At 41.3% G+C, this 26,397-nt stretch overlaps 1 protein-coding gene across 4 annotated transcripts in view; it reads right to left on the bottom strand.

Annotated features, from left to right (window-relative positions):
- The window catches only part of NUP214 (nucleoporin 214), an 85,328-nt gene that overhangs the window by 36,237 nt on the left and 22,694 nt on the right, over positions 1–26,397 (bottom strand). For all 4 annotated transcript variants that reach the window (XM_020875551.2, XM_020875552.2, XM_070454765.1 and 1 more), the window contains exons 15-26: positions 25,482–25,568; positions 25,125–25,274; positions 23,294–23,452; positions 20,684–20,787; positions 18,529–18,711; positions 17,507–17,592; positions 17,326–17,409; positions 15,297–15,557; positions 14,391–14,552; positions 12,180–12,279; positions 2,438–2,513; positions 993–1,071 (exon numbers count right to left, since the gene is read on the bottom strand). In XM_020875551.2, the coding sequence (XP_020731210.2) occupies positions 993–1,071; positions 2,438–2,513; positions 12,180–12,279; positions 14,391–14,552; positions 15,297–15,557; positions 17,326–17,409; positions 17,507–17,592; positions 18,529–18,711; positions 20,684–20,787; positions 23,294–23,452; positions 25,125–25,274; positions 25,482–25,568 (1,531 nt within the window). The remainder of the gene's footprint in view (positions 1–992; positions 1,072–2,437; positions 2,514–12,179; positions 12,280–14,390; positions 14,553–15,296; positions 15,558–17,325; positions 17,410–17,506; positions 17,593–18,528; positions 18,712–20,683; positions 20,788–23,293; positions 23,453–25,124; positions 25,275–25,481; positions 25,569–26,397) is intronic.

Genomic DNA, 26,397 nt, shown 5'->3' with positions numbered 1-26,397 from the left:
GGCTACTCATGTGTGAAGTTCAGCATCTCTGACAGAATTTATTAGCTTAAAGACCCACTTGAGAGCATGAATCAAAATAAAAGCTGGAATTCAGAGCACAGGGAGAATGCTGAGCTGTGGGCAGCACAAGAGCCCTGCAGCAAAAAGTGACACATGCCAAGTGAAGTGGGCTCTGACAGAGAGCCAACAGAAGGGGCCGACATTAAACTAGGCTGAATGCACAAGCACGCTTCTGCATCAAGTGGGCTCGGGCCAGCAAGGATGCCTGGTTGGAACACTTTATGGTGACTGTAAAAGCTAATTTCAGTTAAGAGGCCTGAGTGTTGGAAGCATGTGAAGCTACTGTCTTTCAATACTAGATCCTATCCGCTTATCGTGTGCTGTGCTTAGCCACTCAGTCCTGTCCGACTTTGTGACCCCGTGGACTGTAGCCCACCAGGCTCCTCTGTCTATGGGATTCTCCAGGCAAGAATACTGGAGTGGGTTGCCATGCCCTCCTCCAGGGGATCTTCCCCACCTGGGGATCGACTCCAGATCTCCGTATCACAGGTGGATTCTTTACTGTTTGAGCCCCAGGGGGCTCTCCACTAACCACCTTGTCTTATACTGTGACGGATCCATTTTACTTTCTATATTTTACTGGCTTTTGAATTGGCCTTAAAAACCCAGAGTTTTTCTTTCCCTTTAGTAGAAGAAATAAGAGTTCAATGTAGGATCTACTTCTCTCTAAACTTCGATATCCAGCAAGGCAGGTGTTCCTTTTGGGGAAAACGTTTAAAGGAAGGCTTTCTGCTATTACTCTCCTATTTCAGAAGCCTACAGAGCTGCCGAAGGGCTCACTAACTTCCTGGAGACTCTATATCCCTGAGGCTTTTTAAATATGTCTTTATTTGATTTCACATCAACTGCCTTTGTGATCTAAAACAATTAAATTCTTCTGTGGAACGTACCTTTCACCTTTTATTTTCACTAAAACAAAAGTGCCAACTGACCTGAAGCTTTATCACCAGATGACAATTGACTGGATGCTGGTGGGGGCCCAGATGGCTTTAGGGCATTTATCAGCGATCCCTGTAATAGGAGGAAAACATTTATGTGACCCACAAAACAGTTTTTGGAATAAAGGAACATGTAAAATGATAACATAATTTAAAATAAGCAAGCACAAACACTTCTATTTAGTTAAATTTTGTTTTTCAGTTTCAACTTAGGTCAATATGTTTAAATGTAATATCGCCTCAGAGATGGGAATACTCCACAAGCACAAGAAAACAGGGTCCTGCCTGCCTAGCCTGCAGTTACTTCCTCAGAGCCTAACGCAATGCTCAGCACATAAAAGGCATCAGGATATTCAAAACACAAATGAAGGAAGAAGTAAATGAATGAAATACATCCTGGCTCTCAATAAAACTTATAGTAAGGTAAAGAAGCAAAACTGTTCAACTTATCCAGCTCCAGTCAATGTTCTTTTTCTCTTGTTTATTATGATTTGTGCCTCACCACATGTCCTCCAAGGTGAAGATGGAAAGCTCCAGAAGAAAGACCAAATGCTAACTGCTGAAGTGCCATGTTAAGTCAGGACAAATTACAGAGGAGACAACCATGACTAAGAACTCACATTAGGCAAGTTCTGAGGGTCAATCTCAAACACTATCTAAAATGACCTTTCTAGAGACAGAGCTGAATAGCAAAGAAACCAGGTTTTCTTAGGGAAAATTTCAGAGAGGGCTACCCTTCAGAGAGGGTAGATAACTACCTTTCCGCCATCTCCTATTATTTTCTTCTGGATTGTTTAACTGTCTACAATATAACCTATTTTCTAAGAGACCATGTTTATCAGGCAAAAGCCTGAAAGTAGACATAACAAACATCACTGAAGATGCAAAGTATGAAAAACAGGGATGATAGGAGAAAGCAAAAGACTCTATTCCCTGGAGGCTGATACTGAAAGGTACAATGAACAAAGCAGTGGGCAGGGAGAAGCTGGAAGATGGGTTCCAGCCCTGGTTCCATCATTCACTACCAGTGGAAGCTAGCATCAGTCATTTGAGCCCTGGTTTCTTCATTAGTGAAATGTAGCTGTACATCTGTCTTGTCTATATGGTTGTGGTATGGGTTAACTAAGATAAGGTTAAATGAAAGTAAACTTCAACTCCACACAGATACCCTCCATACAAAGAATTATGACTTAAGATTACCAGATGCAGAATATCACATGGTCGACAAAGACATCATCAGGTCCTGACTGACCTACTAGGTCAAGACCATCATAAACTGTGGGGAAAGGATCACAGGTCTTTTTCAGAGTTCATTTAAAAGACGTGGGAAAAAATTTTCAAAATAAAAAAAACAGTGTGGGGACTCAGTACCATATTGTCTTCAGTTACAAGGACAGTCACTGCATGTCACATTAGCAAAGCAAAAATCAGCAATTTACCTGTTTAGCTTGGTTAGCAGCCGCTGGGGTCAACACTGGGTGAGGCGCTTTGGCCGTGGAGTACGGTGCTGAAGAGCTGAAAACCACAAAGCAGACGCTCAGAGAAAGGCACAACTGGGGGAAACTCAGTCAGCCCCGAGCCAGCCTTCGGTACAAGAAAATAATGCCAATTTGGGGGCAGAATACAGATGTCTCAGACCCTAATCAAAGTCATCTGACATGTTTCTGATTGAAGAATAAATTCTTCACATGAAATTTGGGTCTTTAGCATAAAAGTCAAGGCAATGACCTTAAAATGTATCTTCTTCCTGAAATTTTAAGGAAAAAAGTTATAGATATTCAGAAGTAGATCTTTTTCTTTTTTGAAGAGAAAGCTTTCTCCACCTCCTCCCCATCACCCACCACCATTCCAGACCATGTGGGGAATTCTTGATTCTCTTTTCCGAGTCTCAGAAAATGTTCATCAGGATCGATGGGGTGTATATGATCTGCTCAAAGCAGAGCTCTCAGCTTCTCATAGCAACCAGCCCCGAGAGCTCACCACGTCAGCACACAGGAGAGTTAAAACATACCACAACACCGTGCCCAACCTGCACTTTCATTTGTAATGTCAATATGAAAAGTGTATCCTGTCTATGTAGAAAGAGTTCTCACTGTCTTTTGTTATCCCTGAACATAGTATACATGGAACTATTATTTTAATAACTACTTTCTCATGTGAAGAGTTGACTCATTGGAAAAGACCCTGATGCTGGGAAGGATTGGGGGCAGGAGGAGAAAGGGACAACAGAGGATGAGACGGCTGGATGGCATCACTGACTCGATGAACATGGATTTGGGTAGACTCTGGGAGCTGGTGATGGACAGGGAGGCCTGGCGTGCTGCGATTTATGGGGTTGCAAAGAGTCGGACACGACTGAGCGACTGAACTGAACTGAGTGTTAATTTTGCTGTTGCTGTTGTTTAGTTGCTCAATTACGTCTGACTCTTTGCGACCCCATGGATTGCCAGGTTCCTCTGTCCATGGGATTTCCCAGGCAAGAATACTGGAGTGGGTTGCCATTTCCTCCTCCAGTGTATCTTCCAGACCCAGGGATTGAACCTGCATCTCCTGCATTTGCAGGCAGATTCTTTACCACTGAACCATCAGGGAAGCCCACTTAGTGTAAATATGTGAGGGGAAAAAAAATCCCCTGTTCAACACAAAGCTCTATTCTTGGCTCATGGGAGCAATTCTTTTCATCAATGTATCTGTCCTCCATCCAGAGATACTCTGACCAGTAGGTATAGCAGTAACAACTGTAGCATCTGGTTTTATTTCTCAGAACTTCCACTTAAGGAGGATTAACAATTTTCCATTAAAAAGCTAACTTTCGAGAGAAAAGACAAAAATAAACCCATGCCTCATGGGAAAAAATTATCAAACATCTTAATAATCTTACAGTCACCTCAGGATACTCTCTTGGAATAACACAAGAACATTCCCAAACTTTATTAGATTCAGAGAGAAGGAAAAAAATGCAATTATTTTCAATAAAACCCTCTTTATTTTCCTACTGACGAGAGAAGCAGCTACAAATGTGTACCTCTCTGAAGAAATGCACATCTGTCCCCCGAGATACTCAACCAAGCAGGTACACAGGGACACCCCTATCATCTGCTTACACTCCAACAAGAAAAGGGATGTGTGAGTGAGAGGCTGGGACTGAGAAATCCCTGGGCAGACACAGCAGCCTTAGGTGGAAAAATGGTTGCAGCTCATGAGAGTCACAAGGGAAGTGAAAATCTTTCATGCTTTCTCAAAGATAACCTAAAAAAAAAACTACGAATAAAAATAAAAGCAGCAATTCACGCAACTTTAGAACATTTATACCTCAAACTTAGTTATGATATGATGGTGAATTAAATCATACATGAAGCAGACGAAGTGTAATTATTCTTCTGTTTATTTGTGATAAACCCATAAATCTCTTGGGTGTCCTAAATCCCCAAACATGGAAAATTAGGATTCACAGTATTTACACACTGGGCTATGTGATGACCCAGCAGAGAAATAAATGCTGTTCATGCACTCAGATAATAAATGAACTGATTAAATCAGATCCACCACGATCTAAAAGAACAAGCAGAAAAGGACAGTATACTGCTAATCAAATGTGTTCAAAGACTTGTGCATGATCATGAACCAAAACAATGGAAATCAACAGCTAGAAGTGTTCAAGACGAGATGGAAATACCAAACTTGGAATTATCATATTCTGGATGACTATATTCTACTAGGCAGTATGCACCTGAGAAGAGATCATCAGAAATTAATCTGAAATGTTCTGTTCCACGACTGAAAACAGAAATCAAAGGACCACAGGCAGAAAATGGCACTGTAACATATATCTACCTCCATTTCATCAAAAGTATGTGACAATCCGAAACATTTATGCAACTGACAACAGAACTACAAATGAGGCAAAAAAAAAAAAGTTAGAACTGAAAGAAAAATAAGCAAATCCATAGCTACACTTGAAAATACCAACACTATTCTTATTAACTGATGGAATAAGCAGACAGAAAATTATCATCAACCATCTTAATCACTGCAGATGGTGACTGCAGCCATGAAGTTAGACGCTTACTCCTTGGAAGGAAAGTTATGACCAACCTAGACAGCATATTAAAAAGCAGAGACATGACTTTGCCAACAAAGGTCTGTCTAGTCAAGGCTATGGTTTTTCCAGTAGTCATGTATGGATGTGAGAGTTGGACTATAAAGAAAGCTGAGAGCCGAAGAATGGATGCTTTTGAACTATGGTGGTGGAGAAGACTCTTGAGAGTCCCGTGAACTGCAAGGAGATACAATCAGTCCATCCTAAAGGAGATCAGTCCTGAGTGTTCAAAGGAAGGACTAATGTTGAAGCTGAAACTTCAATACTTTGGGCACCTGATTTGAAGAGCTGACTCATTTGAAAAGACTGCAATGCTGGGAAACATTGAAGGTGGGAGGAGAAGGGGACAACAGAGGATGAGATGGTTGGATGGCATCACTGACTCAATGGATAAACTCCGGGAGTTGGTGATGAACAGGGAGGCCTGGCATGCTGTAGTCCATGGGGTCACAAAGAATCGGACAAGACTGAGCGACTGAACTGAACCACCTTAACTGACATTTATAGAACATGCCACCCAATAAGAGCAGTGGCACAGAACATTTACCAAGATGATTGCCATTCCAGATCAAAGATTGGCAAACTAGAAACAAAAGACCAGCTGCCTGCTTTTGTAAATAAAGTTGAACTGTAACAAAGCCATGTCCATTCATTTACATTTTGTTTATGGCTGCATTCAGGCTACAATGGCAGAGTTGAGTAGTTGAGGCAGAGACTGTATCTCCCATAAGCTTACATTATTTACTGTATGGCCCTTAAAAAAGAAAAACCTTGCTGACCCCAGTTCTGGGTCATAGATGAAGTCTCCATAAAACCTAAAGAATTCAAGTCATACAAAACATGTCTAACCATGATGGAATTAAATTAAAAATCAATAACAAAAAGATATCTAGAAAATGCCCAATTATTTAGAAACGAACACACTTTTAAATACCTCATAGGTATACAAAAAACCTAAAATGTTTTGAACTAAATGAAAATGAAAAAATAACATTCAAAATCTGTGGGAGGTAGCCAAGGTAGTTCTTAGACGGAAATTTATAGCAGCAAATGCCTGCGTTGGAAGAGAGGAGCATCAAATCAATGACCTTAGCTTTCACCTTAAGAAACTAGAACAGTAAATAAAATCCAGAGTAAGCAGGAAAACGGAATAATCAAGATCAAGCAGGGGAAAAAGTCAGTGAAGCCAGAAGCTGGCCTCTCTGCGGTCAGTAGGATTGATGAAACTCTGGCTAGACTGATAGGCTAAAAAAAGATCCAAATTACTATTAAGAGGGAAATAAAATCTATATACATTTAAAGGATGATAATCAGTGACTATTAATGAAAGACATACCAATAAATTCAACAACTCAAGTGAAATGAATTTCTTGAAAGATACAAACTACGAAAGAAGTAGATAAGCAGAACAGTCGTATATGTACTAAAGAAACTGAAATTTCCAAGCCAAAATAACTTCACTGGTGAATTCTACAAAAATTTAAGGATGAAGAAACTGAAGAGGAAGGAACACTTTCTGACTCATTCTAAAAGGCTAGTATTACTCTGAAGCTCAAATGGAACAAAGACATAACAAGAAAAGAAAATCTACAGACCAACATCCCTCATTAAGACAGACGCAAAACTATTAACAAAACTTTAGCAAATTGAGTCCAACCATATATTAAAAAGTTCAAGACATTATGACTGACGATTGGTTTAACATTAGAAAACCATTCAGTGAGGCATGGGTACCAAGACAATTCAAGGGGAAAAAGGTTTTTTCCAAAAACGGTGCTGCACAACTGGGAGGTGGTTGTTCAGTCACTGAGTCGTGTCTGACGCTTTGCGGCCCGGCCCCATGGACTGCAGTCCCCCAGGCTCCTCTGTCCACGGGATTTCCCAGGCAAGAATACTGGAGAGGGTTACCATTTCCTTCTCCAGGTTATCTTCTCAACCCAGGGATTGTATGGCATCTCCTGCATTGGCAGGCAGATTCTTTACCACTGAGCCACCAGACAGGCCCTGGGACAACTGGGTATCCACATGCAAAAGAAAGATGTTGGATCACAAATCACAGTATTTACAAAAATTAACTCAAAACAGATCAAAGACCTAAATCTAAGAGTTCAAACTATAAAACTTAGAAGAAAACACAGGAGTAAATCTTTATGATCCTGCATTAAGCAATGGTTTCTTAAACATATATCAGACACCAACAGTGCAAGCAATAAAAGAAAAAAATAAATTGAAATTTATCAAAATTTAAAAATGTTGTTGCAAAGGACACCATTAGGAAAGTGAAAACCACACAAAGAATGGGAGAACATATTTGCAAATCATGTATCTGATAAGAGACTTGAATCTTGATTACATAAATAATATGACACCTTGGGATTTCCCTGGTGGTCCAGTGGCTGATTCCTTGCTCCCAACGCAGGGGTCCCAGGTTCAATCCCTGGTCAGAGAACTAGATTCCATATCCTGCAACTAAGAGTTTGCATGCTGCAACTAAAAAGAAATCTTCCTCAACGAAGATCAAAGATCCTGTGTGCCTCAACTAACACTTGGTGCAGCCACATAAATAAATAAATATTAAAAAAAAAAAATGACACTTCAACAATTAAGATAAAGAACCCAATTAAAAAACAGGCAAAGGATTTAAAGAGATATTTCTCTAAAGAAGACACAAATGGCGAATATGCACACAGACATCCAATAACATTAGTCACAGGGAAACACATATCAAAACCACAAGGAGATACCATGTCCATCCATTAGGATAGCTATAATCAAAAAGATGGACAATAACACATATTAGTGAGGATGTGGAGAAACTGGAACCTCATACATTGCTATTGGGAATGTAAAATGGTACAGCTACTTTGGAAAACAGTTTGAGTTACATTTAGCTCAGAAAGTAGACTGCCATATGCTTTAGCAATTCTACTCCTAAAACATTATCCAGAATAACTGAAAAGCAGGGACTCAAAGAGAGGGCTGTACAACAATGCTCACTGCAGCATTATTCACAATAGTCAAGAGGGGGAAACACCCAACCCAAGTGTCTACTTTCAGATGAATGGGTAAGTAAAACAGGATATATACATACAGTGGAATGTTATTCAGCCATAAAAGGAATGAAATTCGGATATATGCTACAACATGGGCTTTCCTGGTGGTTCAGACAGTAAAGAATCTGCCTCCAATGCCTGAGACCTGGGTTCTATCTCTGGGTTTGGAAGATCCTCTGAAGAAGGGAATGGCTACCCACTCCAGTATTCTTGCCTGAAGAATTCCATGGACAGAGAAGCCTGGTGGATAACAAACAGTCCATGGGGTCACAAAGAGTCAGACATGACTAAGCGACTAACACTTCACAATATGGATGAATCTTAAAAATTTGAGTAAAATAAGCCAGACATAAAAGGACAAATATTACACATAGGGCAAATTCTTAGCGACAGAAAGTAGATTAGAGGTTACCAGGGACTAGAAGGAAGGCGGAATAAAGAGTTACCATTTAATGGGCATAGTTGCTATATGAGATAATGAAAAAGTTCTAGAAACAGATGGGGTGACAGTTATATAACACTGTAAACATACTTAATGTTTCTGAATTGTACACTTAAAAATGGTTAAAATAACAGATTTTGTTATACATATGTTTACCCACAATAAAAAAGAAAAAGCTTCTTAACTGTTCTCCCTTTTTCTACTCTTCTTCACTCCAGCCCTTCTCATCTATTCTAAATATAAGAACCAGAAACTTCCTGCTAAACCCACAGGTCAACAAAATGATCTGCATTTATCATAGCTCGTGGAATATTAGACTACAAAAAGGTGAATTTTACTGTGTGTTAATTATGCCCCAGTATTTTTAAAAATTACTAAAATTTCTTTAAAAAAGCAAATATAAATTAGATCAGGTTACTCAGCATCCACTGGTGAGCCAGGTCCTCAACCAGGCTTACCAGATGTTACTCGATTTGTACCCCGGCCCTACCCCACTCTCCTCTCTCCCTCCAGCCACCAGGGGCTGCCTGGCTTCATCCTGAACCTGCCAGACAAGCTCTCACTACAGGTCTGGTGCTTGGGGCTTTCTTCCTTAGGATATTCAAGAGCCTGCTCTCTGGTCTTTATTCAAATGTAAAATGTCAAAAGCCACTGCAAGGCAGAGTATTATCAACATATAAGACAGGAGAATCCCCAGTTTTGTGGTGAAAAAAATATGGTCTGGTATTTCTGAGACACGTTAGTCGTTAGTTATGTAAGAGAAGCACCTTCTTTGCCTCTATTTAACTGCAACCATGTCCGGACAAAAGTCCCTAAACCCCTTTTGTGCTTTAATTTTCTCCATCATACCTATCCCCTTCTAAAATACTGCATTTAGATGAATTTTACTTGTCATTTGTCTCTCTGTGACTAGGGTAGGGTTTGGAGATTTTGGGGGGCAGCGTCTGTTTTGTTAACTGTGTTATTCTCAGCACCTAGAAGAGTGTGTGGCATATACAAAATGCTACTTAAGTATTTGTAGAAAGAATGAAGAAACAAATGCCAAAATTCCTGAAAGGAATGATGATCTGGGTGTATTTTGGAATACAACAAACCAATAAAAATTCCACCATATTTCTCACCTCATTCCACCCTGTTTCCTTCACCTTCCATTATCTCCAGATACACTGGCCTTTCACCTGCACTCAAACTTGCTCTGCCCTTTCCCATGCCTGGACTTTCACAGATCCTGCCCCCTCTGTTTATAACACTCTTCTTCCACTCTGTCTGGCAACTTCTGGTCACCGCTCAACTTCCAGCTGAAACATCTTTCTTCCCACCCTCCTAGTCAGCCCCGGACTCAGTCAGACTGCCTCACTGTGAGCCTTCTTAGCACCCTATATCTCTCCTTCACCAAACTCATTATACTAGAGCTAACTAACTCATGTGTAATGGGTAGCTTGGTGGCTGCCTTCTTGCTAAAAAAAGTGTCATGAAAGTGGGGACTTGGTATGTCTTACTGACTACTGGATCCCATATACCCAGGGCGTTATCATGTTCATGGCAGACACCCCTTAGAAATCTGCTGAATCAAGTGACTGAGCGCTGGAGAGGAGTCTAAATAGCATGAATGTGCCCCAGATAAGCCCTCTTCCTGAAAACTGGATGGCTGGTCAATGAATAAGAGGGGTGAGTGGGTGAGGCCAGTGAACATAAGCTATACCAATGGCAGAAACATGTAACCTCATCTTACAGTAAATCTCTTTAAGATGTTACTCAGAAGTTAAATGCAAAATTAAATACTTAAAATACACTTAGGAGGGACTTCAATGGCAGTCCAGTGGTTAAGACTCTCTATGCTTCCACTGAAGGAAGCATGGGTCCCACCCTGGTAAGGGAATTAAGATCCCACAAAGGCTCGAGGTGCCACCAAAAACAAAAACAAAACAAACAAAAACAAAAAACACTCAGGAAGCTACTGCTTAACATAATCTGAAAGCAAGTCATTTTATAATGAGTATAACTCCCTCTCAAGCTTTCTTATTGGGGAAGGTGGTAAATATCAATTTCCACTTACCAATTGTGCTTAGATTCACCTATTCAACAAGTAGTTATTAAAAAGAAATAACATTCCAGGTGCCATGCTGGGCATACAAGTTAAATAACAACCAGAGTCCAATTCTGTGGAGAAAAGAAGAGTTTCTTTGTCTCTTTTTAAACTTTTATGTCTATTTTTCTTAAGTCAGAAAAAAGGGCAAACTCAGAATTGCTCCTTTAACAAAGCTCATATCAATGATCAGCTCAGATGAATCACTGGAAGAAAACACAGCCTGAGATAAGATAAAGGAAATCATCAAGTGGTGCTTCTCACATATTGTGAGAACAGTTAAAATATTCCAGAAATACCAGACCATGTTTCTTTCACCATTAAGCTGGCTTTTCCTGTCTTATGTAAGATTCTGCCTTGTGGTGGCTTTTTCTTGCCTACCCTACACTAGGAATCTGGCTATAATTCCCAAACTCTAATGCACAGTTCTTTCCCTTGAGAAGTTCACAACAACCACAAATGCCATCTTGGTCTAAACAGCATACCAAAGCTTCAAGGTCACTATATGATAGGAAAGCTAAGCTTGTTTTTGGCTGTTAGTACGGCCCTGAGATAACTAAGAAATTCCTGGCAGTGTTGATAAATGGACCAATGTGGAAAAAAGAGAAGGCCAGTGGACTAGAGAAGTAGGGCCACTTGATAAAGCCAAAACAGAACAGGGAGCAGACCTGGGGTCGGGGAGGAGAGCTAATGTGAACTGGAGAAAACACAGAGTCAGTGGCTGTTCTTGCAGTCGGACTAATCACAGGCACTAGACACTAACTCCCTGAATGACCCTGGTCCTCACAAACTGGGGGTACAGCCCTCAACTCTTCCCCAAGCCACAATGCAGAGCTCCTGGCTACAAAAGACTTGGAGTAACAGGACACGGGCATGTTCTATGAACTGTGCCGCCCACAGTGGGAGGGAGTCAATGCCTTGAATTCTAAACACAGATTCACACAGTTCTGGCAGCAATGATCCAGCTCTCAGATGTGGCATGGGGAGAAACTGAAGTCTCCAAACAGAGCTGCTGCCTTTTAAACCACTGCTTTTTCATACAAACAATACATCTGAAAACACAGGAATGCCTGGAGAGGGGAAGGAAGGGAGGAGAAACCATCATTGGGTTTTTAGAATCAATAGTCTGTGTTAGAGTTCAAGTGTCCACTCAGGAGCCCCAAGAGTATCTGAAAAAATAAATCAAACCCTCCACCTTACCTGACTTAATAATGATGTGCACCACATGCAGACTTACATTCGGCAAACAGCACACTGAGTATGTAACACCAAGACTTGGAAAGTTTATGAGGTAACTGTTACTGCCAGTTGGAGAGGACAGTTTCCTGAAAACCCAATTGTGTGCCTGAGATTAGCTGTCCATTCCGCTCCTTTTATAATCTGAAGTTCTACACCAAAAACAGTCACACTGGGACAATAGCACTGCTGCTCCCTGCAGGCAGTTCTACGCTACTGCAGAATAATTCATTGGCTTAGACACACTAAGGAAGCAGTAACATACCCCACCGTTGCAGACGGGGCTGTAGCATTATTCTTCAATTCCTGCACATTTACCACTTGAGGGACATTCTTCAAAGTTGATTCAGTCAATGTACTGACAGCTATTTAAATAGAGAAGAGAAAGGCATGTTAATTGCAATACAGGATCAAAATTCCAGCCAGGTCTAATGAATAACTAGGACACAAACTCAAGCAGAATGCAAACTTATTATATAAAGGAAATTTAGGCAGTTTTGCAGCACTGTGTTCAATGGAACAGCTGGCCTACTTACTCCCTTCATAAAGAATATTCAATGAAGCTTTGTGCAATTTAACCAAATGTACTAGTTCAGAAAAAAGGAATTCACCAGCCAGCTTCTTATAGAGCAGAGCTGAGGTACCTGCCATATTGTTGGCTCTTCCTGGAAAAGGGCAGAAAGAGCTAGAGGACTACCAGTATTCCTGCCTCCACCGTGCATTCATTCATTCGACCACTCTTTCACATGAGCTTATTATTGTTAGACTCTGTTAGGTGCTGGGAATACAAAAAATGTCTAAAATATAGTTTCTTCTCTAAAGAAGTTCATGCTTTAGTGAGAAAGACACAGTGAATAAAATATGAAAAATGGAGCTTGAACCAGAATGGAGGAGGCCAAGAAGGCCTGAATTAAAGAATGGCAACAGGGACTGATTTGATACCTACTTATCTATCTATCTTAGGCTTATCAGCTTTCATACCTTTTTGTATGTGTCTTATAATTTAACACTGTAGCCCAGGACTTTGTGACATTATAATTAACTATTAAGAAGGCCTAAGCAAAGCTCTTGAATCTTCTCCAACTATATTTGGGGCACAGTTGAACTTGTAGCCCAGGTAGGATGGTCAGTCTATGGCAGCTTACTTCACCCCCTCCTTAGGGAGTCACCAGGGACGCCCTACCTATGACTGCACATACTTCATCCTTAACACTCACAGGTGCCTACACCTTCAAAACCTGTTTTTTAATAATGTCTTCTGAAATGATAATAGAGATCACATCACCTCCTGCTGAGAGTGGACTAACCTAAATCCTGGTAGACTTGAAGTTGATAAATAATCAATCAGCTTGATTTAGGGTCTGTTCAGTACAATGGTAAGATTCTGCTTGGTCCAAATAATATTTAAAACATCAAGGGTTTCTTATTTTTTCAGAAGGCTCAAAAGTAACTTAAAAAGTTGTCTTGTCTTTGCTCTTTCATATCTATTTTAGATGTCTTAGTAAGAGTTTAAATATTTGAACTTTTCCTAGAAATCTATCATTATCTAATGGCAATTATTTTTGGCTAAATCAAACCACCATGTCTTTTCCATCTTTTAAAATTTTAGTGTAAATTGGTATATGTTCTAAGCAGTTATAAAACTAAAAACATTCATTCAGCTAAAACAAAAATATGATTTATAGCCAAGTTTCTCACTCTTGGCACTAATGACATTCGGGGGATGGATAATCCTTTGTTGTAGAGTTTTCTTGTGCTTTTGGGAGTTTCTTTGTAGCATTCCTGGCCTCTACCCACTACTGGGCAGCAACACTGCCAACCGTTGGAGGGGAAGCAGGCAGAGTAAAAAAGTCTCTGGTTGAGAAGCACTGGTTTGTAAAAACTGATTAACTGAAGATCCAAGGCAAATTACTTAGAAATCTTAATGTAGAAGATTATGGAGAGCCACAAACCACTGACAAAATGCAAGAGCTGATTAGTTCCTTAGAGCTTTACGTTTCCAGGTTAAAACTGCAATCTTAAGGAAAAGCAGTACTTCAATATAAACAACACAGGGTTGGAGTCTGGGCTTTGTTACATATTGGTTGGTGACCTTCGCCTGTCCAAACTGAGCATTACTCTAAAGCAAAATGGGCACATGTACACTCACTGCAAAGGGTGGCTCGAATTCTTAAAATACTGAGACAACTCTAATGTTATTAGGTAATCTAACAGCAAAGATTAATTCTGGGGCTTAAAACAGACATTATTAAAAAATAGGGATGAATCCTTATTACATTCAATCTAAAATGAAATGATGCAAATGAACTTAACTGAACGTGGCAGATCTTATACAGCCCTTTAAGGGCAAGTTTCCAACTGAGTCTCTGCCCTCTCAGAACTCTCCCCCCAAAGGCGAGAGCTGTCACATCAGTCCTGTCTTCTCAAAGGCAGCAAAAGGCCCACCGTTTCCCGGCCCCTGTGCCGTCGCTTTTACCTGGTGCCTGACTGGCCATCTGCCGTCTCAGTGCTGCTGCGGCGGCCGCCTGGGGGGCAGAGATGGGGTGGGAAGGGCCAGGTGCACCATGCTTCACAGTTTTTGTTGCAAGCATGGTGCTATCAGCTCCTTGGGGAATAATTTTGCTAGCAGGCGTAGACACTGAGGGAAAAAGAAAAGTTAAGTGAGAGAGTGGGTCAGAATAGAAGAATACACAAAAATTAAAATGGTAAATTCTCCATGTTAGGTTGCAGGGAAAATGGGAAGATTTAAAATCCTTAGGCATTAACAGAAAATACTGGCAAACTGACAGGTTGGCACTTTTATCTTTCAAAGATGCTGTGTGCTATTTGTCTGCCCACTTCTACTGGAGAAAATACATTACATGATCATTTTCTCTGACACTGAGTGATATAACGTCTATGCCCATACAGAGAAAAGGTTAGCTCTCCTCTCACAAATCTCTCCATTCTAGTACCTCATTCCTAGGTTGGTCTACTTAGGAGTCACTTCACTACAAAGTCCTGACACTCTGAGCTGAAGATCTGACAGCCCAACAAAGGTCCTGTCGGCGAGCCACCACAGATAATGAGCACCATGGCTGGTGAGCTCTGAGCCAGGACATGGCTGTGGCTGAAATGAGCCGAGATCGGGAGGGCACACACTGTACTCCACGGTAAAGGGTAACAGCATGAGCCTTGCAGCGTCTCCTCTTCCTCAGTGTCCTACCAACCACTTTCAAGGGGAACACATCTCTTGACTCCGTCCGTAATTTCTAAAAGATTAGCAGAAGTGGGCTAGAATCTACAACTTTTGCGTCTGCTAGTACAAAACCCAGCCACAGTTCCTTCATGAGTTAGGAACTTCTTAGGGAAAAGATTGTTTCTGATCCTACTGTTTACTTACTTGAAGTTCCCATCACACCCTGCGAACCATGAATCAGATGAGATTTAGCAAAAGGAGTTGCCTGGGGCAAGAGACTGGGCTGGATGGAAGGTGTTCGAACCACGGGAGCGTGCCGGGGGACCTGGACCACTGCGTCGTCATCCTTACAGGATGTCCGTGTGTCTTCACTCTCCAGAGACTGGGAAATGGATGACGTTGAGCTGGCTTCATCCAAGTCTTCATAATACCTCTGAGACAGGAAGGCTGACCGAGACAGGCTGGCTACAGAGCCCAAAACAAGACAACTGAGACAATTCGAGTCCAAAAGCTATGTAATTTTCACTGTCGCTAGAGAAATATCCAATTTGTAAAGCGACTTAATTATTACTTATTTTAAGTGGAAGCAGCTGCGGTTGAACGTGAACAAAGATAGTCTTTGCTCAAAAGGGTTTTGCAAAACTCAGCTGTATAGGACAAGAGCATTTTGACTGTTGGGCAGAAAATAGTGAGGTGAGAGACAGAAGGCACGCTGGTGTGAAAGCAGGAAGTTCACGGGCAATAACGCCATCTCAGAAAAGCAACAAACTCCCATAGCAGGGTGAACAGGCAGTCACATTGTGGTCCCTGCTTTCCAACAACAAACTTCAAAGAATAGGCCTAATAGAAACTGGAGAAGACATCACATCCTCAGTCCTGAGGGTCTCAAACAATGCCAGGTAAATGCAATGCTTCTTTTGAATGAGACAATTAGTTAAAAAAAAAAAGTCACTAAAATCGCTTCTCACTTTCCCCGTTTTCCTCCTTCCATAAACTATAAGGTAAGGCTTTATGCCGTGTTACTTTCTACCATGAATTTCAGAAGTCATGTTACTGTCTGTGTATTGGAAACATCAAAACCAAACAAAAAACAGCCCTTTCTCCTCAAGTTACTTAAAGCATCGCTAATGCTCACTGACTTATTTGCCCTGCGGGCGCATCACTCCACAAGCCTTTACGCATCATGGTGTGAGTGTGACATGGGCTTCCCCGGTAACTCCCACAGGAAAAGAGAGTCTGCCTGCGACGCAGGAGACCCAGGGTCGATCCCTGCGTCGGGAAGAGCCCCTGGAGAGGGAAATGACTGCCCACTCCAGTATTCTTGCCTGGAGAATCCCATGGTTAGAGGAGCCTGGTCGGCTATATAGTTCATGGGGGCGCAGAGAGTCAAACACAACTGAGCAACTAACGCTTTCACTTTTTTCAAATGTAATATAAACAACTGCAAGTGAAAACCACGCATGGGGACTCCCCTGGCAGCCACAGCCAAATGAATTTTTTTTAATTAAAAAGAAAGAAAGAAAACCAATGTTGTACTAGGGTTACTGCTAGGCTGCAACAGCCATCAGCCATGTGTGGTTATTTAGATGAAAAACAAATGAAAAATTTGGCCTCTAAGTTGTACCAGCCCCCTTAAAGTGCTCAATGGCCACTGGTTAACTGCTGTATTGGACAGTACAGATCCGACATCACAACCACTGCAGGAAGTTCTACTGGACAGCACTGTACCAAAGTGTTCTGAGGCACGTCAATGTGCAGCACACAGTCACAGAGCAAGTCCATTCATAACTACCACCACCAGCATGTTGTATGGCTGCATTTCTCATCAGAGTAGCCACTAGTCACGTGTGCCTACTGAGCATGTCTTTTTTCAAATGCAGCCTTACTCAAAATCCGGCACAAATCAGAAAAATAAAGCTTTTCTAGCTAAAGCAAAGGCTAGGACCCCTGGAACTAGTTCAGCTTCCCCCCAAATCCTTGGCAGTCACTGCCACAGAGCCTGAGGACTACGGAACACACTGTGTAAAAGCCAAAACCACCACCTTGAGGTTGACTATGTATAAGCTGCTTCTTACTTCCACATTCAGATGGATGACAGAGTCTGGAGACACTTCCTCTATCTCCCATTAAGAACCAAAGGAAAACACACACAGACACACATACAAACCCCATCCTACTCCCACACAATCTACTCCTCAGTTTATCCTAAAAATTCAGGACTGGTTTGCTCTACCTGGAGCAGTGGATCTCACTGGTGGGGTCTTCCTCTTGGCCAAGAAATTTCTCAGTTGCGCCTGTTTCACAGGGGACAGTTTAGCTGCAAGAAATTCATGAACCCATAAATGCTTAAAACTTGGTTTTCAAGGTCAGTAGATGAAAGAGAACAGTTTAAAGACTGGGAAGAATGCATTTACCTGGTACTTTAGGCAACGGTTTGGTGTGAGACTCTAGAGTTGTTTTCAACAAAGCATTGCGCAGGCTTTCGAGGTCACTGTCAAAACTGAAAGAGGGCAATGTTATGTATGAACCAACTATGACCTGTGAAATTGGGACTCAAGGTAATGGTGAGGGTACATTATCCTCCTAAATACAAAGGCAAGAGATGAGAGCATCCTGAAAAGGAAATGAAAAATCTGACGAAACCATGAATTAACCCAAAGGGAAAATGATCACAGTCTCACTGCTACATCCCACTCCCAGAGCAAACAAAAGCCCAACAGGGCTCTAGAAGGAAGGGCAATTAAAATCTATACATTCAGACTAAAGGTAGTTACCACTTTGATAACTTTAGGGGTAAGCTGTCTAAGGCAGGGTCTGAAATCTCCACACTTGCAAAATGACAGATCTGAGTTTCCAGACAAGTTGATCCTGACAGTTACTTTTCGATTCAACAATAATGCTATGACTACAATACCAGCTATTATCTATCAAGGATCTGTTTCATCAGGCATACTACTAGGTAATTTAAAGACTTAAACCCTCCAGTAATCCCATGAGGTGCATATTGTTAGTTCCCTGTGTACATGCATGCTCAGTTGTGTCCAATTCTTTTGCGACCCCATGGACTGTAGCCTGCCAGGCTCCTCTGCCCATAGGATTGTCCAGGCAAGAATGCTGGAGTGGGTTCTCATTTCCCTTTCCAGGGAGTCTTCCCGACTCAGGGATCGAACCTGCATCTCTTGCATTGGCAGGGGGATTCTTTACCATTGAGCTACTGGGAAGGCTATCGTTAGCCCCACTTTTTGGCAAAGGGAAAAAGGATCAGAGAGGGTGAGGAATCTGACCAGGATCACAAAGATGGAAGACAGCAAAGTCACTTTCAAACCCACATCTAAACTACTCTATGACTATTCCACCTTGTTCTGTGTATTTACCTGCTCATCCCAACTCATTTACTGAGCACACGTGGCTCTAACAGACGTGTTCTCCTGCATACCTGTGTGTGGCGCTCTGGGAGGGAACATCCAAGGGAAGGCTCCATTGGGAGTTTTGGTTGTAAAGTCGGAGCTGCTGGAGACTATCCACCAGGTGATTCAGCCTCTTCCTTTGTTGGTTGATGATTTCGCGGTTGTTGGCAAGAGTATTAAACAGTGTCTCTCGTTCTGGCACAAGCAGGCGCCTGTTTAGAGCAAGGAGGAAAGAACTGTATGAGAGTGGTTCAAATAAAGGAAATTTCCACTGGAAAGAAAAAAAAAAGGACTATAACTCTAACAGTGAAAATAGTAAAATGGAGAACCACTAGTGGGAAAGAAACATCAAGAAGTTACTAAGAAGGACTTTTCTGGTGGTCTAGTTGTTTAGAATCCACCTGCCAATGCAGGGGACACAGGTTAGATCCCTGGTCCAGGAAGATTCCACATGCCATGGAGCAACTAAACCTGTGCTCCACAACAAGAGGAGCCACCTCAATGAGAAGCCCAAGCACAATCAGAAAACAGCTCCCACTGTCCACAACTAGAGAAAGTTTGTATGCAGCAATGAAGACCTAGCATAGCCAAAAAACAAACTAATTAATTAAAAAAAAAAGCATGTCTTCAGAATGCCGTCAAGAAACAGGACAGCACATAACTTGGCAGCAGGGGGTCCCCCACCCAAAAGAAATAAAAGGAGAAAAGGACAATGGTCCCTTTCTTTCTGGTGACAAGGTCATTAGTTCAACATAAATTTTTAAAAGGCATTTGAGTGGGGTTCCAGATAATATTTAGAGAAGGATCTAAAAGACAGACGTGACAGCAAACTATAAATTTAAGAGTCAGAACTCTGCAGAAAGGAAACTTTAAAAAGGCACATTAAGTATTAATAGAAAATCCATGGGGTTGTTAAAGGAGAAGAAAGCCTGGCTTTTCTTGTTAGCCTCATGCACTTTTTAAAAAGTCAACGTATTAATTAATTAGACAAGAGTATTCCAACTGTCAAGCCGAGCAGCATCTTCATGCTGTCACGTCAAGCCATTCTCTCACTTGGGGAGGAACATGAATTTAGCAACAGGGGAGTGCCCTCTGAAACCTCTTCTAAAGAGGCCCAGCTGCCCCAGGGGACAAGGGCTCCAGGTCACAGAATCTGCCCCGCCAGCATCAGGAAGATCAATTTTCACCTCTGTCTTCCCCCATCTATGCTCTGAGGTTCCTCGGGTTGGGCACAAAGCCTTTCTCCACGCTATACAATCTCATGTATTAAATTCTGTTTACTGAATTTTAAACACATTCTAGCCCTGCCCCTGACACAACACTCAGGCTGCCCTACTTAAATCTGTGACCTCACAGTTTTGTAAACAAATAAACAGATCATTTCCTGGTTTATTTCCTTACAAGGCTAAACACACTGATCAAGTGTAGGTGTTTCAGAAATCTAGCATTTGGAGGGCTGACCTGTTTTTCACATCAGCTTATTGCTTTCACAATGTACTGCATTCTATTCCTTCTGGAAAACACAAGGCATCAAGCCAAATATCCATGGACAGAAGATCACAACAGAAGGTTTTCCTCTATCTGTTATCATCCCTCTCATCCTTTTAGTTATCCAAACTAATTAGCAATGTTTCCTTCAAAGGAAAATCCGGAACATACAGGAAAGTGTAAAAGAAAATCCCCTCTGAATCCCATCTTGCAGCTGTGAGTATTCTGATGGATTTATTACCAGCCTTTTCTACATTAGACTTCTACACTGAGGTCATCCAGTATGACTTCATGTCTTAACTTTTTCATATTTTATATGCTGTACCTAATAATTAGTTACACAATTATATATTTTGTATATTTCATGTAAAACAGAAAAAATATTTAACATGATTTTTTTGAGAATATGAGATTCAATGGTTACACAGTATTTTGTTTAAGAGAAAAATGCAGTCAGATTTAGCTACTCTTAACTTTTGCATAACTAGGTTGAATCCAACTTTTCACTCTCATAAACCGCGCTGTAAATGCTGTTATGTATTGCTGTGAACAATGTTATTATTCCATAGAATTTCTTGATGTATAATAACTGTGTCAAAGAGAAAGAACTTGTGTAGGGTTTTCAGAAACCCTCCTAAATGATCTTTTTAAAAGGCCACAGCACTATCAAGATGGTGGGTGAGAGATCTCGCTCACTTTTGTTTTTTCTTTTGTTCCAGATGCCGATCCCACTCCAAGTCTAGAACATCATTCACATCTTGGACAGCAAATTTCACATACTGATGAAGGCGCCGAATTTCCTATAAGAAAAAAATGAAATGGCAAAATGACTCAGTTTTCTAGTAGTTTGCAGGAATGTGTCTCAAAACAGTTAAAATGACTTTGAAGTCTTTTTACACTGAGAACCACAAGGAATAAGGAAAACATAACAGGTTTTAATATAATCATTAGATGGAGAAGGAAATGGCAACTTACTCCATCATTCTTGCCTGAAAAATCCCATGGACAGAGGAGTCTGGTCCACGGGGTCATAAAAGAGTCAGACACAATTTAGTGACTAAATAACAACAAATAATTATTAGAATGTTAGAGAAACCCAACCTTTTAAAGCGTGTGACAGAGAGATAGTGTTAAGAAAAGGGAAACAGAAAGGGTGTGTCAGCCCAGGGCCTCTAGGGAACCAATATTCTGGCTTAGATCTCATTTTTCAGCTCTTGTAAAGTATCTCCACATGGCCTAGGAATTTTCCACTGTACTCTGCTACTCCAATAGTACACCCATTTAGATTTTGCTCTCCCACCCATGAAATTAACTGTAATACAGACAAAATTATCCTACAAAACAGCACTGAAAATAATTCTGTACCTATCCATCTAGTCATAGAATAGAACACATAAGCCATCTCACCAGTGGGTAAAAAGTCATTTCTCAAAAACAAAGAATAGTATCAGTACTAGAAATGGAATTTACCATTATTAAAAGTCTTACCTATTAATTCATTTTAGGCCTGCAATAATTTTCTTTAAATTCTGATCTAGTGTTAACCTTTATAGCATCATAACTTAACTCTCAAAAATTAAAATAGAGCATTCCACTAATGAAAATGATGCATTTCATTAAATGTGTATACAAATGAAGATGAAGTGCTATACATGGGGAAATACTTTTACATCTGCACCAAGATTGTACTCTGTTTAATTGTATTTTCAAAATTATTCTTGGACAAGGTTCTGTGCCCTAACTGAAGATGACAATGTCACTTAAGAGAGGGTCAGGCTGATTCTCGGAAGCAGCAGTAAGCTTAGCATCAAATACAAATTTCAACTCAATACTCCAGGACTACAGGGAGCCCTTTACTGTGGACACTTCAAACGTGACCACATCTCTGCATGAACTCATGCTCGCTCTTCTGAATGCCCTCCCAACTTTGTTTACCAGGAAAACAACCCCTTTTCTTTTAAGGCCTAGCACAAATATTTCTCCTATTTGCAATCCCATGGCAAACCGTCCCACATTCTATTTTCATGTTCATCCTTCCGCTGCTACTCCAGCTGCAGTGAAGTGTTGAAGAGGACAAGCTCTGAGACAGACCACCCAGGCTCCAAGGTCCAGCACTGACTAGTGGTGAGACTTAAATAGTTCCAGTGTCTCTATCTCCCTTATCCTTTTTTTGTATATCATATGCATTCAATAGATGCTAGCTATTATTGTCTACTTCACACTGTGAAAAAAGAAAATTATTTTCCTTGCATGGGGAAAGTGTTCCCCCAAAGCTGTATTCTTTTAGCTTGGATACAGAGCAAGAACTGAAAAGGCATGTGGGAAAAAAGTATAATCAGATGCAACACATTTGTGATTTGACAAGAGGGAGGCAGGCAGTTGGCATTCTTTGCTAAAAGAGTTACCATCCCTGAGAGAAGGACACTTTGAGAAATACCCCAGGGGCGGAAGGACACAACAGGGGTTTCAAGCTTTCTGGAAGGAGGAGCCACTTTCATTTCCTGCTGTCAGTAAGTTTACCAGGCGTGGCATGGAAATGGCAGAAACAGAGAGCCTGTGAGGCAGGAGGGGGTTCGTCACACTCATAGACCCTCATGTGAGGATGACCTGGGGAGGACGACCAGCTCTGCTGCCCCTGCAGCCGCTCCTGCCAGATTCTAGGCAAACTCGAGGTGGTGGGAGAGGATCCCCACCTAAAGCTGTGACACAACAACTTTGACTGCACTGAAAGATGAAAACAAAAACCAGATTTTTAGCCAAAGGAATAGTTATGAATTAATGAGAAAAGTAACTGCCAACAGTTACAGGAAGGAGTCTGGCAGGTGGAAGCTTCGATTCTGATCCCACTCTGACCAGCAACATCATCATCTCGGGCAAGCACCCTGGCCCACGGCACTCCACGTGAGTGGAGTGAGCAATGGGACCAGTAACCTCACCAAGCACGGCAGCAGGTTCTGAAGACCAGAAATACTGTATTAAAAACACCTCACAGAGCACCTGACGCCCAATGAACAGCTGTTACAGTAATAATTATTATTCCTGATTTGACTTCTAAATATATCTTTTTCAACAGCTACTTTCTACCAAGCCTAAGATTTAATTAAAAATTATCTTTTTGTTGATCCAAAAAACCTCAAGGGGGAAAGTGCTGTTTTCTTTGTTGCAGTCAAGAAGGTATATATGAAGTGGGTTAGCACTCAGAGGAAATGAACAACTTTGTCCAGGGAGTCGTGCAAACCCGGACCTTCCAGAGGAGTGTGCCCGTCTAGGTGTCTGTTTTTGGCAGCTCTGGTGAGGTTCTCCTACCTGGAGTTGAGCTTCACTCCTGGGGTCCAGCGGCCTCTTGTAGAGCAAGTGCAGATACGCGGAGTCACGGTTCCTCTCATTCTGTTCTCTGGCTTCTTCGACACCAGCAAAGCCCTCCAGTAAAGTTATCTTCAGAGTACTTATATCTCCATGAAGAGACTAGAAAAGGTACAAGGATGGGCTGATACAAAAGTGGTATTTCTGAGAAATAAACCTTTCTTGCTAGATCAAGGTGGTGCTTCTCAGATATTAACAAGATGAACATCTGAACAGAGCCAAAAGTGAATTTCACTGCTTGGAAAGAAAGATACTAACATTCATTTTTTTTTCCTTTCTCATTAAAAAAATACAACTTTAATGATCAGAAACTCAGGAAATAAAAATAAAAATACTGGTAATCCTTCTGTCTAAAGAAGATCACTGGGATTTCTCTGGCAGTTCAGTGGTAAGGAAGGGCTTGGTGTTTTCACTGCCAAGGGTGTGGGTTCAATCCCTGGTCAGGTAACTAAGATCCTGCATGCTGCAGGGTGCAGTCGAAAAATAAAGAATAAAAAAATAAGTAAATAAAGATGATCACTGCTAAAACCTTGGAGAATTCTTTTTTTTTCAAGTTTTAAAATTTTTATTAAAGTATAGTTGACTTAAAATGTTTCAAATGTACAGCAAAGTGATTCAGTTTTACATACATACACATATACACATATAATTCTTTTTCAGATTCTTTTCCATTATGGGTTATTATTAATACAAGATATTGAATACAGGTCCCTGTGCTATATGGTAGGTCCTTGTGGTCTATCTATGATAGAGAGAGTGTGTATCTCTTAATCCCAAATTCCCAATTTATCCCTCCCCCACCCTTGAGAACTTTCCTATTTCCAAGTGCGATATTTAAGACCAGAACTCTGGAGTCAGGCAATCTGAATTGGGATCCTGGCACTATCACTCAGTAACTGGGTGACTTTGGGAAAACACTTCATCTCTCTAAACCTAGGTTTCCTGTTCTTGCAAAACAGAAATAATAACAGTGCCTACCACACAGAAAAGCTGTGAAGATTCATTGAGATAATATTGAGACGTCTGGCACATAGTAAGGAGTAATAATAGAAACACAGGGGTCTCCCCTGGTGGTCTAGTGGCTAAGAACTCTTAATGCTGGGCCCTGGGTTTGATCCCTGATTGGGGAACTAGATCCCACATGCCATAACTAAGACCCTACGCAGCCAGAAAAAAAGTAACACAGTAAATAATACAGTGAACAGCCAACATCTGTTACTTTTATATTGCGTATGCTCTTGAGTATCCTGATTTTTTCTTAAACTTAACACTTTATAACCTAACAACTGACTATAAAAGACAGTAAGTTTTCTCCTGTAAATAACCCACAATATCTTCATTAAAGTTTGCTTTTATACCAAGAAAAAAAGCTAGTAAATTTTCAAATACACCTAAACTAACAACTAGAATAAACTTTAATGGAATGCCTTGTGTCAATGGGATACAAAGTACTTACTATTCCATTTTCCACATGAAAAAACTAAAACATAGAGCTGTTAGAATAACTTGTGCAATGTCACATAGTTCATTGTCCAGTATCCATGGGAAACTGCATGGACCAAAGAGCCTGGCGGGCTATGGTCCATAGGGTCACAAAGAGTCGGACACGACTTAGTGACTAAAACAAAAGGTAAGGTTTGAAGTCAGGTATTCCTGGGTAAACCACTCATCCACATAAAAAACACTACCAGTGGTCCTTTAAGAGAAAAAATATATACACCCACGGAGTATCAGGATGACAATGTTTAACTTAGGAAGAGTATCAAAAACAAACCTCTGTGGTCTCTTTAATCTCCAAGAGAAAGGCGTGTAGGTCATCTGATTCTGTTCGCAGCATCTTCATTTCCTCAGATGTGCCCACCTGGAAACAGGCTTTGGACGTTCGGGCTTTCAACTCTTCCAGCTCCTTCTGAAAGTGAGCGATCTGTCGAGGCCACAAATGAGGAGACGACTCAGTCTGAATGGTGTGGCAGTCCTGTCACGGCTCCTGGGCCCACTAATAGCATGGACTCCCAGGACACACCAAGGCTCAATGCCAGAATAAAATAGTCACATAGGAGTCAGCAGCCAGAGCCATTCAAGTCTCACCATCAGAGCTATCTCTGGAAAAAATCTGCAGGAACAAATTTACCTCCTCCCCAATTCCGGCCATCACAGGATCTGACTCTTTCCACTGATGTCCCTGCTTTTCTGTAACAGGAGGCTGAAGTGATTTTGGCTGAAATGAAAGGCAAAGGTTTAAAAGTGCATCCCATACCCTAAGCAAGATGCTACAAGCAATGGCTTCCTAGAGTAGGTGGCTCAGTGTCTGTCATAGGTGTAGCACTCTCACAATACTGTTGCCGTCCCACCATTCAGTCTTTTGAACCCGTATTTGCTGAGTGCCTTCTTGGTATAAGGCATTTCTAGACAGTGGAGATGGAGGTAAACAAGGCAGATAAGGTCCCTACTCTCACGGAACTCACTTTCCACTGGGACAAGACATAAGAAGAAGTAAGCCAGTCTTAAGTAATTGCAGCAAGTGATAAGCGATGTGAAAAAAAACGAACAGAAACATATAGAGAGAATGAAAGTGAAAACACTGCTTCAGAGGAGATGGCCCAAAAGCCTTCACTAAGCACTGTCTCTGCACTGAGATATGAAGTAAGGGAGAAAGATACGGCAAGTTTAGGTAAGCACCTCCAGGTAGCGAGAAAACCAAGTGCAGAAAAGACTTTGGCAAGTTAGGGGCAAAAGTGAATGTGGGCACATAAAGTCAAGGAGGGAGTTGGAGGCAGCCAGAGGGAGGTCATGTATGACTATACCAAGGAGTCTGGATTTTATTGTGATGGAAAACTACTAGTGGAGTTTTAGGAGAGTTGAAACTATTCTTTGATTTACGATATTAGAAGATTCCTCCTGCTATTCAATAGTGCATGGAAGACAGTGACAAGTAGGAGAAGAAACAGTGGTCAGGAGGCTACTGGGGGTACAGATGGTAATGGCCTGAAATTCGCTATCAGCAGGGACAGAGATGTGGATTTATGACAAATAACACATCACAGAGC

This window comes from Odocoileus virginianus, chromosome 2 (genome assembly GCF_023699985.2).
Source record: "Odocoileus virginianus isolate 20LAN1187 ecotype Illinois chromosome 2, Ovbor_1.2, whole genome shotgun sequence".
In the NCBI taxonomy this organism is placed as follows: Eukaryota; Metazoa; Chordata; class Mammalia; order Artiodactyla; family Cervidae; genus Odocoileus; species Odocoileus virginianus.
The sequence above is the reverse complement of the archived record's forward strand: the minus strand, read 5'-3'. Positions and strand labels throughout refer to the sequence as shown.